Genomic DNA, 12658 nt, shown 5'->3' with positions numbered 1-12658 from the left:
TAAGATTACCATCTACAAGCCTTCATCGGTAAACTGAATGCATGGTAATCGTCGCAGCTTTATCTGGAGAAGATAGAAAACGCCCGTTAAGGTAGGGATGAAGAGAACGACCGTGGCCGCCGATGTGAAGATGGTGTCAGGCGCTGCTTGGAAACGTACTGTCGTGAGCAAACGTCGTACACAGAACTCGATCGGTGACGAAGCACGGGGAAACGGCATCGAAACACCATCTAGCAACAACCACAGGGACATCGACCGTGAAACATGCATGTGGGTAAAATGGGGGGCCGCCACTATTCTCTCGATCCTCGATAGCTGTTTATAGATGAAATTCAAACGCACAATAACGAACGCAGAAATTTTTCAATACCTTCACGGATGACACAAGCGTTTGAGCCTACTGTTGGCCTTACCGCAACGCAAATATTGCACAAGTCATCCTGTACTACACATGGGATCAGTTTGCGGACAGCTCAAGGTTAGTTCCGAAGGACTGATGCGGCTCTGTCATTACGTGGCAAGCAGTGGGATGTCCTAGATAGTAGACTGCTGCAGAAGCATCCTCCCTACCATAACCTCTTCCATCACAAACTCGCGAACACATTTAAGCGAACTGCACACAAGCGGCTGCTTACCTTCTCGCAGAATGTTGCCCAACGTTTTCTCCTGGCGAGGAGAGCTCTGAGGAGAGAACTGGCGAGGAGAGCTCGGTTGCAGGGCAGCGTACCTAGAAAGAGAGCTGTTTATCGCGCTAACGACGAGGCTCATAAGCTTCACGGCGTCGTCCCACCCTCCTGGCTAAGTGCTGCTAGTAGCAGATTCGTTGGATACAGAACAATGCGCTTAGAGTGGTGCTCGAGAACTAGTCTCGATATATATTCCAGTGGACAAGGCTCAGTGGGTAAGTACTGCTTTCCCTAGGCGGGAAAATGAGCGGTCGTATTGCCTCGCAAGTGACGCCCTATGCGAGCGAGGAGGGGTATGCGAGATATGAGTCATATGACCGAAACCTGAAGACATTCCTTGTATTGTCGCTTAGAAAAAGCAAGAGCGCAATATATGTCTTACCTTCGTCTTAAAGCGTAACTTGAAAGCCATTAGGAACATGAATTTACGGACGTATTTGCGCTTATCGGTCTGCAAACGGTTAAATGTCTCGGGGTGCAGGCGTCTATAGGAATAATTACACGACACAAATTTTAGCAATATAGTTATTTTAACCGCTCTGTTGTTCAAAACATACACTTTTATAACTTCGTTGCCTTCGTTGCCTCTGCACGCTGACGGACCCAGAGTGTTCGTTGCACTTTCCTTGGGCAGGAGCTACTGGCTGTAGATATTATCTGTTCCACCAAATGGGTATCTGTAGACTGTCACTGCTCCCAGTGGTCGCTTTACGACTTCACCGGTGTACCATTGGTAACTGTAAGCCCCCAAATTGCACAGCCACTCTTCGCCGCGCGCTGTGCCGCCGTCAGCGGATAGAAGGCGATGCCACGTTTTTACTGAGTTGACGCCGGGCTCTAGTGCAGCTCAGTAGCCATGCGATAGGGCTGTGCGCTTAGCAACACTAGACTTTCCCACCTGGACTAACTGGAGCGCGTAAAGAATAGTTTTGCATTGCGGACCTGCTGCAGCATTAGGTCAAGGGCTCTTCAAACAGTTGACGCCGCGACCTTTGGCCTAGCACAATAGGTGCGCGGTGCCGCTCTTTAATAAATCACAGTACCGCGAGCACTCACTGTTGGAGTGTGTTAAAGATACTTCACCGTCGCGCACCCATAAGGTCAACCCCTCTTCGACACAGCTGATGCTGCAGGCTTCGGCTCAGCGTAATAGTCATATAGTGGCGCGTATGTTCAGTCGCACTAAATAACTCACCTGAGGACTAACTGTGGGGCGTGTCGAGGAGCGTACTGCGTCGCGGACGTGGTTCTCTCTCTCAGCAGCCGTTCGCGGCCGCTCCCAAACGTGCTCGTGATCGACAGCGTATAAGCGTGAGCGAAAAGACCCGCCGTTGCGTGAATACGAGCGCTAATGTGATAGACATGGTAGCCAAATCTGCTGCCAGTATCAGCTAGTGTCTCAGTTATTGGTGTCAAACCTCAAGCCTACTATCCATCACCTTTCCATTATGTTTGTGTATTTGTGTTTGTTTGTTTGTTTGTTTGTTTGTTTGTTTGTTTGTTTGTCTGTTTGTTTGTTTGTTTGTTTGTTTGTTTGTTTGTTTGTTTGTTTGTTTGTTTGTTTGTTTGTTTGTTTGTTTGTTTGTTTGTTTGTTTGTTTGTTTGTTTGTTTGTTTGTTTGTTTGCAAACATGACACCGTAACACATCGCGGAACCTGCGCGTTGCAGAGCCAGGAAGTGAGTGCAAGGAGGCCTGCGAGTTCGAACAAATGAAAGACTTCTGCGGCCGACGCATGCAGCCCGGCGCCCCGTGCTACGACCTGCGGGGCTACTGCGACATATTCCAGAGGTGCCGCCTCATGGACGTCGAAGGCATCCTCTTCAGGCTGCAGCGACTGGTATTCGGAGGCATGGGAGACATCAGCGCTCTCTTAGTGAGTTTCAGGTCTTTGTACTGTAGCTTACACAGAGACGCCCAAACATTGCTAGCGGAATACCAGGCGTGGCTTGAAAACTCTCAACAGGGCGCCACTCGTACCTTTCTGGTGACTCCATAGCTGACCATTCCGTTACGTCTTTTTTTTTATTAGAAACGTTCGTCACAAGACATAAGTTGAGAAGGGGGGAATGAGTTGCAGGAGATATAAAGTTAAAAGGAGTGAAGTCCAGTTTCACAAGGTAGTCGCAGTGGTTGGCGGTGTAGTGGTTGTCCATTGTCCGCTTCTCGTAATCACAATCGCGGTTCCACCGCAGGCCCACCTTCATGAGTAGCCGTTGTCAAACTGGAGCCGTTGCTGGGCACGTCCACAACAAGTGGCGCACATCACAGGTCTCAGGTGCAATGTCACAGTGAGGGCACCTGTCAGTCACTGGCAGATCTTTTTCACGCCACCGATGACATACAGATAGGGTCAGAGCCGCCCTTGCCCGAAACCAGCGCACTGATACCTCCTCTTGCCCAGTAAGACTACGGATGAAAGGGTGCGAACACGGAGAAATGCGAGCGCGTGTTCGCTTGCGCGAACTTGACAATCGGAAGCGTGGGACAGGAACGGATCTGGGCGAAGAGAGGAAGGTGGTGGGTCGCCTGATGTGTTAATGTGCGTCATAGCATCCGCTTGAATGTTATGTGGATCGCGAGCATGGCCGTGAATTCAGTGTATGCGCACATGACATGGGTACTTTGAACAGAGCAAATGAATGGAGTGTGTTATTTGAAATGTGCGTCTAACCGCCTCAAGCTGTTTAAGGAAAGTGAGAGAGTCGGTGTAAAGATGAACTGCGTTGAATGTAAGAACGGGCGGAAGGGAATAAAAGGCATTGTAAATGGTCTGATGTTCCAGTGCCAGAGAGGGGAACGTATCTGCGATATATGTCACATGTGAGTTCAGATGCGGATGAGAGGGATTATACACAGAAGTATCTCCTCGCTTTGCAGTACATGATGCATCGGTATATACTATGCACCCTTCAGGCAGATGTGCGGGTGATGCCGACAAGGAAGCAGTCCGGCGATTATCCGTGAGCTGGCAGTACCACCATGTAGGTAGTGTCTTTAAACGATGTAGTTGTAAAGACTGTTTGCGAGCTATGTTTGCCATCCGCTGATCAATGAGATCCCTGAGCGTATTTAGCTGGGCGTACTCCTGAAGTAGTGGCATGGGTGTTAGGCGAGGGAGACATGTTATGGCACGCATAGCCTCACAATTGATAGCCTCAAGGGAGTACCACTGTCTGCGGGTGAGACGTTGAAACTGTGCCTGGAAGATTATCCGCGGCTGGAGGACAGAGCGAACAAGCTGGCGGGCCGTGTGAGCCCGCGCGCCGCCAGAACGCATAGCTATGCGACAAATCTGACCTAGAGTAGCGTGAGCGGACTTACGGATGGCTGCCAGCCACAGGGTGCCAGTCCCAGAGGAATGAAGAAGACGACCAGAATGCGAACAGTTTGTGCCTGAGGAATCGGGGAATTATCTATCATAAAATTTATAGTAGGAGCCCACTAGCTAACGGCATACCGGGTGTCTAAAATTGTCCGATGCAGGTATTTCTGCTCGAAACCATAAAATATACTTAAGCGCAGTCTTTGCATTTATGTAGTATAGCAAAATGGACATGAAGTATGGTATTAGGGCTTTCGGTTAGACCATGAATTCACCAAAGTTAGCTGATACACTTCCTTAAGTTTTTATATCAGGGGCATCGTATTACGGAACTTAAAGCCGTCAAAATCAAAGCCGCCAAACAAAAACATGGCTCAAAATATTCAATATTAATAAACGCATCTGAAAGATTCTCGGCTTGGCTTCCATGCACTGCACATTCATAAAATGGCGCCGTTTTAGTTTTGGATGCATAACATACCTCATCATACAATATAAGAAATGCTGAGCAGTGGAGTGTAAAAACTTACAGAACTTCGTTTGGTGAACAAACATTAGCTAATAGACTACCCCGACTGCTTAACAACTTAGCACAAAGCAATATCTTTCTTTCCAGGGCTGCACGTCGGAATTTGTTTCAGTACTTTTTGCATTCAATAGAACGGTTTTGTTCATGACTGATTTAACCTGTTTTTTTTTTGTTGTTGTTTTTTGTTTTTTTTTTTACTCGCCGTAAGTGTGGGCTTCTATCTGTTTGTTTTCATTGTGTACCTTGCGTTGATAACTGTAAACTGACACGAGCTGTATTTATTATCTCAATGTTTCCTCACCTTTTTTTTTTTTCTCGCCATAAGTGTGGGCTTCTATCTGCTTGTTTTCATTGTGTACTTTGCGTTCATAACTGCACACTGACAAGAGCTGTATTTATTATTTCAATGTTTCCTTACCTTGTGTTTAAATTCACATGACATGTGCTTTTCATATATGCCTGACTTCTGTGGTGCTCCCAAAGTGGGGGCCCGTGGCTCTGTCAAGCTGTCAAACGGCAGCTTTTACCCTGGGCTCCCGCCATCATTTGTACCAGGATGGCAAATAAATTGAATTGAATTGAATTGAACTACGACGTTTGTGTATTGCAATGTGCCGAAGAATTTAAAGTGATTTTGGCGTGAATATTGCGCACATCAACTCCACTGTATTACCGTAATCCGTCAAAGCCAACACAACCATGTTAGAGGTCCGTATTTTTGACGTTCGATTATTTGAGCCACGCTGCCGATTAAGATTACTTAAAAATTTTCATTTCAGTTTAACTGTTTTCAATTGGTTGATTTGCGGGGTTTGTGGGTGTGTGGTATTTTCAATTAGCAAGAAACTATTGAACCTGAAAGTTTAAAATAGAAAAACCTCATTAGCAATATTTTGCTATATATAGTGCACTTATTGAGCTCTGTGTCCTATATTGCCACCAACACACGTAGCAAGCAGCAACATAACCGAGCTGGCCCTTTGTAATGAAGCGAAGCTCGAGACAGACGAGGACGACGCTCAGTCACGTGGCAAGATTTCGGCATCGACCCGATGCCGCAAACCTAGGGGAACAATAGAAAAGCGGGGCAAGTTATACGGGAGTCTCTAGCTCTCGTTTGGACCCTAAAAAACCGTTTAACGATTGTAATAGGGCTTCATTCTGGCGACGTGAACTATTTCCGACTTCGGCTGCCGACAGGAGTGGACAGTACCTTGTGATAGCACCTCGTAGTTCACCGCGCTGAGGTGGCGGAACACCTCGTAGGGTCCAAAGTAACGCCGCAGAAGCTTTTCAGAGCGCCCTCGCAACCATATTGGGCTCCATACCCAGACTTGGTCGCCGGGCGTGTATGTCACCTCTCGGTGTCGCAAGTTGTAGCACTGGGCATCGTGTACTTGTTGGTGCCGAATTCGCTGTCGGGCAAGTTGGTGTGCGGCATCTGAGTAACGAATAAATTGGTTCAGCCCCCACGATAGTGGACAAAGCAGAATCCGGAAGAAGCATGGCATCCTGCATAGTCAAGGGTTCGCGGCCATGGGCCAAATGAAATGGAGTGAAGCGTGTAGTATCCTCGAGCGCAGTTTTGTATGCGAACGGGATGTACGGCAGAATTCGGTCCCAGTTCCCATGATCGACGTCTACATACATATAAATCATATCGGCAATTGTCTTGCTAAGGCGCTCAGTTAGTTCATTAGTTTGAAGATGATAGGCTGCTGTCTTGCCATGGGTGGTGCCACTGAGTCAGACTTCACTCGTGAGTGCCGACATAAACAAGGTTCCCCTGGCAGTTGAGACGACTGTTGGGGCACCGTGACGGAGTAGAATGTTGTGAATGAAGAAATGCGCAAGTCTGCGGTACAACGGGGAACGGCCTTGGTCTCACAGTAGCGGCTGAGGTAGTCAGTGGCAACCGTTATATACCTCTTACCCATGGAGCACTTCGGGAATGGACCTAGTATGTCCATGCCGACCTGTTGAAATGGGAATTTCGGAGGATCGATAGGCTGCAGGAGCCCATCTTGTTTATTGGGCGGTGTCTTCTGCCGCTGGCACTCACGGCCGGTACGAACGTAGCGGTACACAACGGCAGCTAGCCTGGGCCAATAGTACTTTCGGCGTATCCGTGCCAATGTGCGAGAAAACCCGAGATGGCCGGAAAAAAGGTCGTCGTGGCAATGAAGCGTTGTGGGTACTACCAGCAGATAAGCAGTTTCTGTTGGACCGTAGTTCTTCTTCTAGAGCACACCATCGCGCAAGCAAAATGACGACAGTCCGCGCCTGAAGAGCTGAGGAGGAGATGACATGAAGTGCAAGATGCCGGGCTAGTTGGTACTGCATAATGAAAGAAAACAGCGCAAGGAACGGGACGAAACACGAAGGAAGGGAGACATGGTTCTTCGAGATATTTGATGAGGGGCAAAAGTTCAGAGTTGGCCTGCTGCTTTCGGGCTAAGGTGGACGTCGTGATAACACCGAGGAAAACGAAATCGTCTTCGCAACCGTCCGTGTGGCAGGGAGACAGACAGTCAGCATCACTGTGTTTCTCGCGGGACTTGTGCATGATAGTAACGTCAAGTGTTGCAACTGAAGGCTCCATCGAGCATGCCGACCCGATGGATCTTTTAGGTTTTCCAGCCAACACAGTGAGTGATGGTCGCTCACGACACGAAATGGACGACCGTACAAGTGCGGACGAAATTTCATGACTGCCCACACAACATCGAGGCGCTCCTTTTCCATAGTCGAATAATTAACTTCGGAACGGGACAACGTGCGACTGGCGTGAGCAATGACGCGTTCTGCACCGTCCTGCCACTGAACAAAGACCGCACCGAGGCCAATGCTACGGGCATCTATGTGCAGTTCCGTGTCGGTCTCTTCGTCAAAGTGGCCAAGTATAGGCGTACATTGGAGACAGGACTTGAGTTCCGTGAAGGCTTTTTCCTGGTCGGGGCCCAAAATAACGGTTCGGCGTTTATTGTTAGGTGGGTCAGTGGCTCAGCGATATTGGAGAAATTGTGAACAAAGCGACGATAGTACGCGCAGAGGCCGAGAAATCAACGCAAGCTTCATTTATCCGCTGATTTGGGGAATGAAGCGACAACAGCCGTCTTTTCTGGACCTGGCCTAACACCTCGAGCGCTATGTGGCCGAGAAATTTAGTTCATTAAAACCAAAGTGGCATTTTTCGGGTTTTAGAGAGCGACCGGCAGATCGGATGGCCTCGAAAACAGCGCGCAAGCTTTTCAGGTGCTCGTCGAACGTGTCCGAGGAAATCACAACGTCGTCGAGATATACGAGGCATGACTGCCACTTCAGGCCGGAGAGTATGGTGTCCATCATTTTTTTAAATGTGGCAGGGGCCAAGCACAGGCTAAACGGGAGCACTTTAAACTCATACAAACCGTCCGCCGTAATAAAAGCGGTCTTCTCACGCTCTCGCCAGTCAACCCCTATTTGCCAATAACCACTTCGGAGGTCAAGTGACGAAAAGTAAGTGGCGCGGCGAAGGCAATCGAGGGAGCCGTCTATGCGCAGCAGGGGGTACACATCCCTTTTCGTGACGTTGTTGAGGCGTCTGTAATCCACGCAGAACCTCAAGGTTCCATTGTTCTTCGCGACAAAGACAACAGGCGATGCACAAGGGCTCCTCGACGGTTGGATAACGTCGTCCTGGAGCATTTCTGTTACTTGGTGGCGGATGGCGTCACGTTCTTTTGAAGACACATAGTAAAGACGCTGACATAGTGGACGTTGGCCGTCGGCAACTATAATTCGGTGCTTCGTTAGTGGCGTCTGTCGGACCTTGGAGGTTGATGCAAAGCAATCTCGGAACAAATTGACAAGATTCTCTATGCGGCGTTTCTGACTGGGCAAGATGTGCGGATTCACATTGGTCTGAATGGCTGCAGACGTCCCATTGTCGAGGCCTGACGTGTTGGATAAAGCGTACTGGCCTGTACATTCTCCAAGTTCTTCAAACGAAGCGACTGTCGTGTTCGCCGTTATAAGTTGGGGTTCACACGTGAAGTTCGTCACTAACACTTAAGCTTGCTCACGGACGAGTTCGACAAGGCCCCGAGCTACGCAAACTTGTCGAGTGAGAAGCAGTGACATGTTAGCTTCAGCAATGCCACGCATGCCGGTGCTGTGATCACATTCGACTATGACGAACCTCCTCGCACGCAGAGGGATCGCTATGTGGTCGTCACAAACGCGCAACAACGTTTTCCGGAAGTGCGTGTTGCTATCAATGGCTCGCTTGGTTGAAACCGATATCATAAGCTGCTCCCGAAGGTCTATAACAGCACCGTACTCTTTAAGGAAATCCATGCCGAGAATCACATCCTTGCAGCACTCTTGCAATACGGCAAAGGTGCCAGTGAAAGTAAAACCGCCGATCTCTATGCGGCAAGCACATGCCAATCGACGTCATCACATGGCCACCGGCGGTGCGCATCATTGGCCCACACCAAGGCGTCAGAACCTTACAGAGTGCCGTGGCTAGCTGGCTGCTCATGACGGAAAAACGGTGCGGTCACAACCCATCTGTCGGCGGTTGCAAAAATTTCCCCGGAAACAATCCGTTCGCAGCACGTCGGTAAGTTCATCGGATCGGGTCGTCTCCGCTCGGGCCGTCGCGTCAAATCGTCGGGTGGAGGCGGTTAATTCTGACACTTAGCGCCGGCCTCACCCCCGGTGGTCGCCGTGTTTAGTTTTCCCGGCGGCGGGACATGTCTTTGAATTGCCCAAAGGAAGAGTATCGAATGGGTGAAGCAAAACGCCTCGGGGATGGCGACCGCGACTACCGTTACGGTGACGTCGGGTGCATCTCGTTAGCAGCCAAGTATTTCTGAGCCTCCAGTGGTATTTCGTCATAGCGGGGTCGAGGCGAGTTTGGTGGAAATCCTCTTAAACATATTCTTCTGTATGGGCCATTGCGAAGAATGTGGCCAGGCTCACCGCAGTGATAATAGAGCGGCCGTCTGTTTGGCGTGCGCCACAAGTTCGCCTTACTGATAGCGGGACGCTGGTCCTGCTGGGGCTCGACAGGGCGCAGATCTTGTTGCTGCTCGACGGGGCGCAGGTAGCAAGGCGGTCCGGCAACGGGGCGGAATGAATGGGGCTCGGGGGCAGGTCGACGTAGGACATCATTCTAAGCCATATGCATGGCTCCGGCTGTGATGTTGGTGGTTGCTGCACCACTCGCCGGATCTCATCACGGATGACGTCTTCGGTAGAATAATTCTTTGCAGGTGGAGCATTCAAGTGGAGGTTCCGCAGCTTTTCGTGGACAATGCTCCTCACAAGCTTCCGCAATACCACGTTCCTGGCTGCTGGCACGGACGCGCAGTAGGGCGTAGCCGCTACGCTTGCCTGACGGCCGTAATGGGTACTCCGTTCCTGCAGTGAACGTTCCATATGCTAGCAGCTTCTCTCGCGAAATCTTCGACAGTTCTTGAAGGTTAGCGAATGAGGCCAGCGAACTGTTCCTTCACTCCGCGCATGAGGGGCCGTACTTTCGTTGCTTCGGGCATGGTAGGATCGGCCCGATTGAAAAGTCGCTTCATGTCCTCGGCAAAAACATGGCCACACGCTCATTTGAGTGCTGCGACCTCGAACGAATTGTTGTAACCTCTGCGTTTTCTTTGCGCGCACTCGAGCTGAATGTTGTAAGCAACTCACGGCGAAAGGTTGCCCAGTTGACAAAGGACGCCTCGCGGTTCTCAAGCCACGTCTTGGCCGAGTCTTGCAGCGCGAAGTACACTTAGCTTCCGCTCGTCGTCTCATTGGTTAAATGCAGCCACACGGTCAAAACTGGCCAACCAGTCTTCGACATTTTCGAACCGGTCACCGTGGAATGATGGCGGTGATAGAGGTGCGAGAAGGACGAACGGTGGGGCGTTGCTGGAATGCTGACTTGTCTGGCTGCCCGTCGTGGATGTCATGGTTCGCAGCGGTGTGGTCAGTGGTTCTAACTAAGGTTGTAGGCCTCGGAGGCGACGGCTCGCTAACATTAAGTCCAACCCAGGTGCATATCGATGCAAAGCGATGCAAGCACAGAGAGACCCGGAAGTGCTGCTTCACATGAACTGCCAGTTCGCTTTACTGTGCGGACAGTTCGGACGGAATGGCACTTTGAAAGCAGTGACCATGTTATAGCTGTAAGTGGACGAGGTTGTACATGCGATTTTATTCTGCACAATCCACCAAATGTCACCAACACAGCTAGCGAGCAGCAGAACAACCAAGCTGGCCCTTTTTAATGAATCGAAGCTCGAGACAGACGAGGACGACACAGGAAAAATACAGCCTAATGACAAAACACCACAAAGAAAAAAGAGCACAGCAAAAGATCACCCCATAGACAAATCACCATAACGTAGCGTAACAGCGTTCAGCGTTGCTTGAAAGTATCTGTGACAGAACAAAGGGTTATGTAGCCCTCACTTCTTTGGCTTTAATTTTGTAGTTTCTTCATTACAGAAGCAGAATCTGACAACGAATAGGATTAAATTTGCTTTGTTATCTAGCTTATTTTTTTATGTTTCGCTTTTACTTTACCTGGTTAAGCCCACAGGCTAGGTAAATTTAAGGTGAAGTGATTTTCATTTAGACGACAGGGTGCAATTGCTTCCTTGGGTTTTTCAACGAGTACACGAAATTGTAATGAAGTTTGATGCTGGCGCATCGACGCCTAATTGTGAGGCTGCGCAGCCGTACTTTAGGTAAAAAAGCAGCCAAGATAGACGAGTACATCACAAAAACAATTTCATTTTCCTAAGTATTTTCTCCTACAACCTAATCCAACGTAAGCTGATCTTACCTAACAGAGTTGCAGCTATACCAGTTTTGTTCTGTGCGCTTTCGTCATCACGCTGTTTTTCCCTTGTGGCTTGCTATCATCGTCCCAATTTTTTCTTTTTGCTGCTTTCTCAGTGTGTGTGTGTGTGTGTGTGTGTGTGTGTGTGTGTGTGTGTGTGTGTGTGTGTGTGTGTGTGTGTGTGTGTGTGTGTGTGTGTGTGTGTGTGTGTGTGTGTGTGTGTGTGTGTGTGTGTGTGTGTGTGTGTGTGTGTGTGTGTGTGTGTGTGTGTGTGTGTGTGTGTGTGTGTGTGTGTGTGTGTGTGTGTGTGTGTGTGTGTGTGTGTGTGTGTGTGTGTGTGTGTGTGTGTGTGTGTGTGTGTGTGTGTGTGTGTGTGTGTGTGTGTGTGTGTGTGTGTGTGTGTGTGTGTGTGTGTGTGTGTGTGTGTGTGTGTGCGTGCGTGCGTGCGTGCGTGCGTGCGTGCGTGCGTGCGTGCGTGCGTGTGTGTGTGTGTGTGTGTGTGTGTGTGTGTGTGTGTGTGTGTGTGTGTGTGTGTGCGTATGTGTCCTTATTGCACGCAGTAGCAAAACAAGATTTGCCTGAGAAGTATATGTGTTACCTTACTTCGTAGCCTTTACGCCACTGCTTCCTTAAAAGTTAGACAGGTAGGCCCAACAGAGCAATAACAGGTGCGGCCAAGGGCGTTTCAAGGACTTTTTAGTTCTGGTACCAATTGCGTAAAAGCCAATCCGGCAAAACTTCGTCTGACTAGGAAAGGCTCAACTTTAAAACAGACTCGCCAAATACGGAATCTCGTGAAAGAAATGACTTTTCGAGTTAATTCCTTTTTATTTTATATCTGAGGAATGGCTCATGCGGGTCCCGAACTGTTAACTGTTTAAGCCTATTGTCCTGATATTTTCAGTGTTAGTTCTGAAACCAATATGAAATCAAATTGCATAACACCCCGAAGGTTCATTCTACTGCACTAAATAAGCAATCAAGGGCGTTTTGAAAATCAGTGCCCTCGTTACCAAGGGGGATCTTACTAGTCATACACTCTTTTACTGACCATATTAGCTGTGCCCTTAATCGTATTTTAAACATACGAAATAATCAATCTATGTATCCCGGTTCACTTTGACCAAGCAACTTCCTCAGACACTCGCTCAAAAAATATACCAAGACAAATCAACTGAAGGAACGTTGAAACAAACAGGAGGCAAATAGAAATATTACAAGATAATTTTTTTTTTTCAGCGAGGAACCAGCTTACACTCCTCTGTTCTTAGCTGCCCTGGAAGGGTTCTGT

General features: G+C 49.0%; 1 protein-coding gene across 1 annotated transcript in view; it reads left to right on the top strand.

The window, feature by feature from the left end:
• Window positions 1-12658, top strand: part of LOC146186013 (disintegrin and metalloproteinase domain-containing protein 10-like) — a 38590-nt gene that overhangs the window by 24940 nt on the left and 992 nt on the right. The window contains exon 11 of the mRNA XM_084607970.1: window positions 2355-2560. Within this exon, the coding sequence (XP_084464096.1) occupies window positions 2355-2560 (206 nt within the window). The remainder of the gene's footprint in view (window positions 1-2354; window positions 2561-12658) is intronic.

Source organism: Amblyomma maculatum, chromosome 6 (genome assembly GCF_055883805.1).
Source record: "Amblyomma maculatum isolate TAMU_Amacu chromosome 6, ASM5588380v1, whole genome shotgun sequence".
Classification (NCBI taxonomy): Eukaryota; Metazoa; Arthropoda; class Arachnida; order Ixodida; family Ixodidae; genus Amblyomma; species Amblyomma maculatum.
Note: the sequence above shows the minus strand (reverse complement) of the source record. Positions and strands in the feature narration are given on the sequence as shown.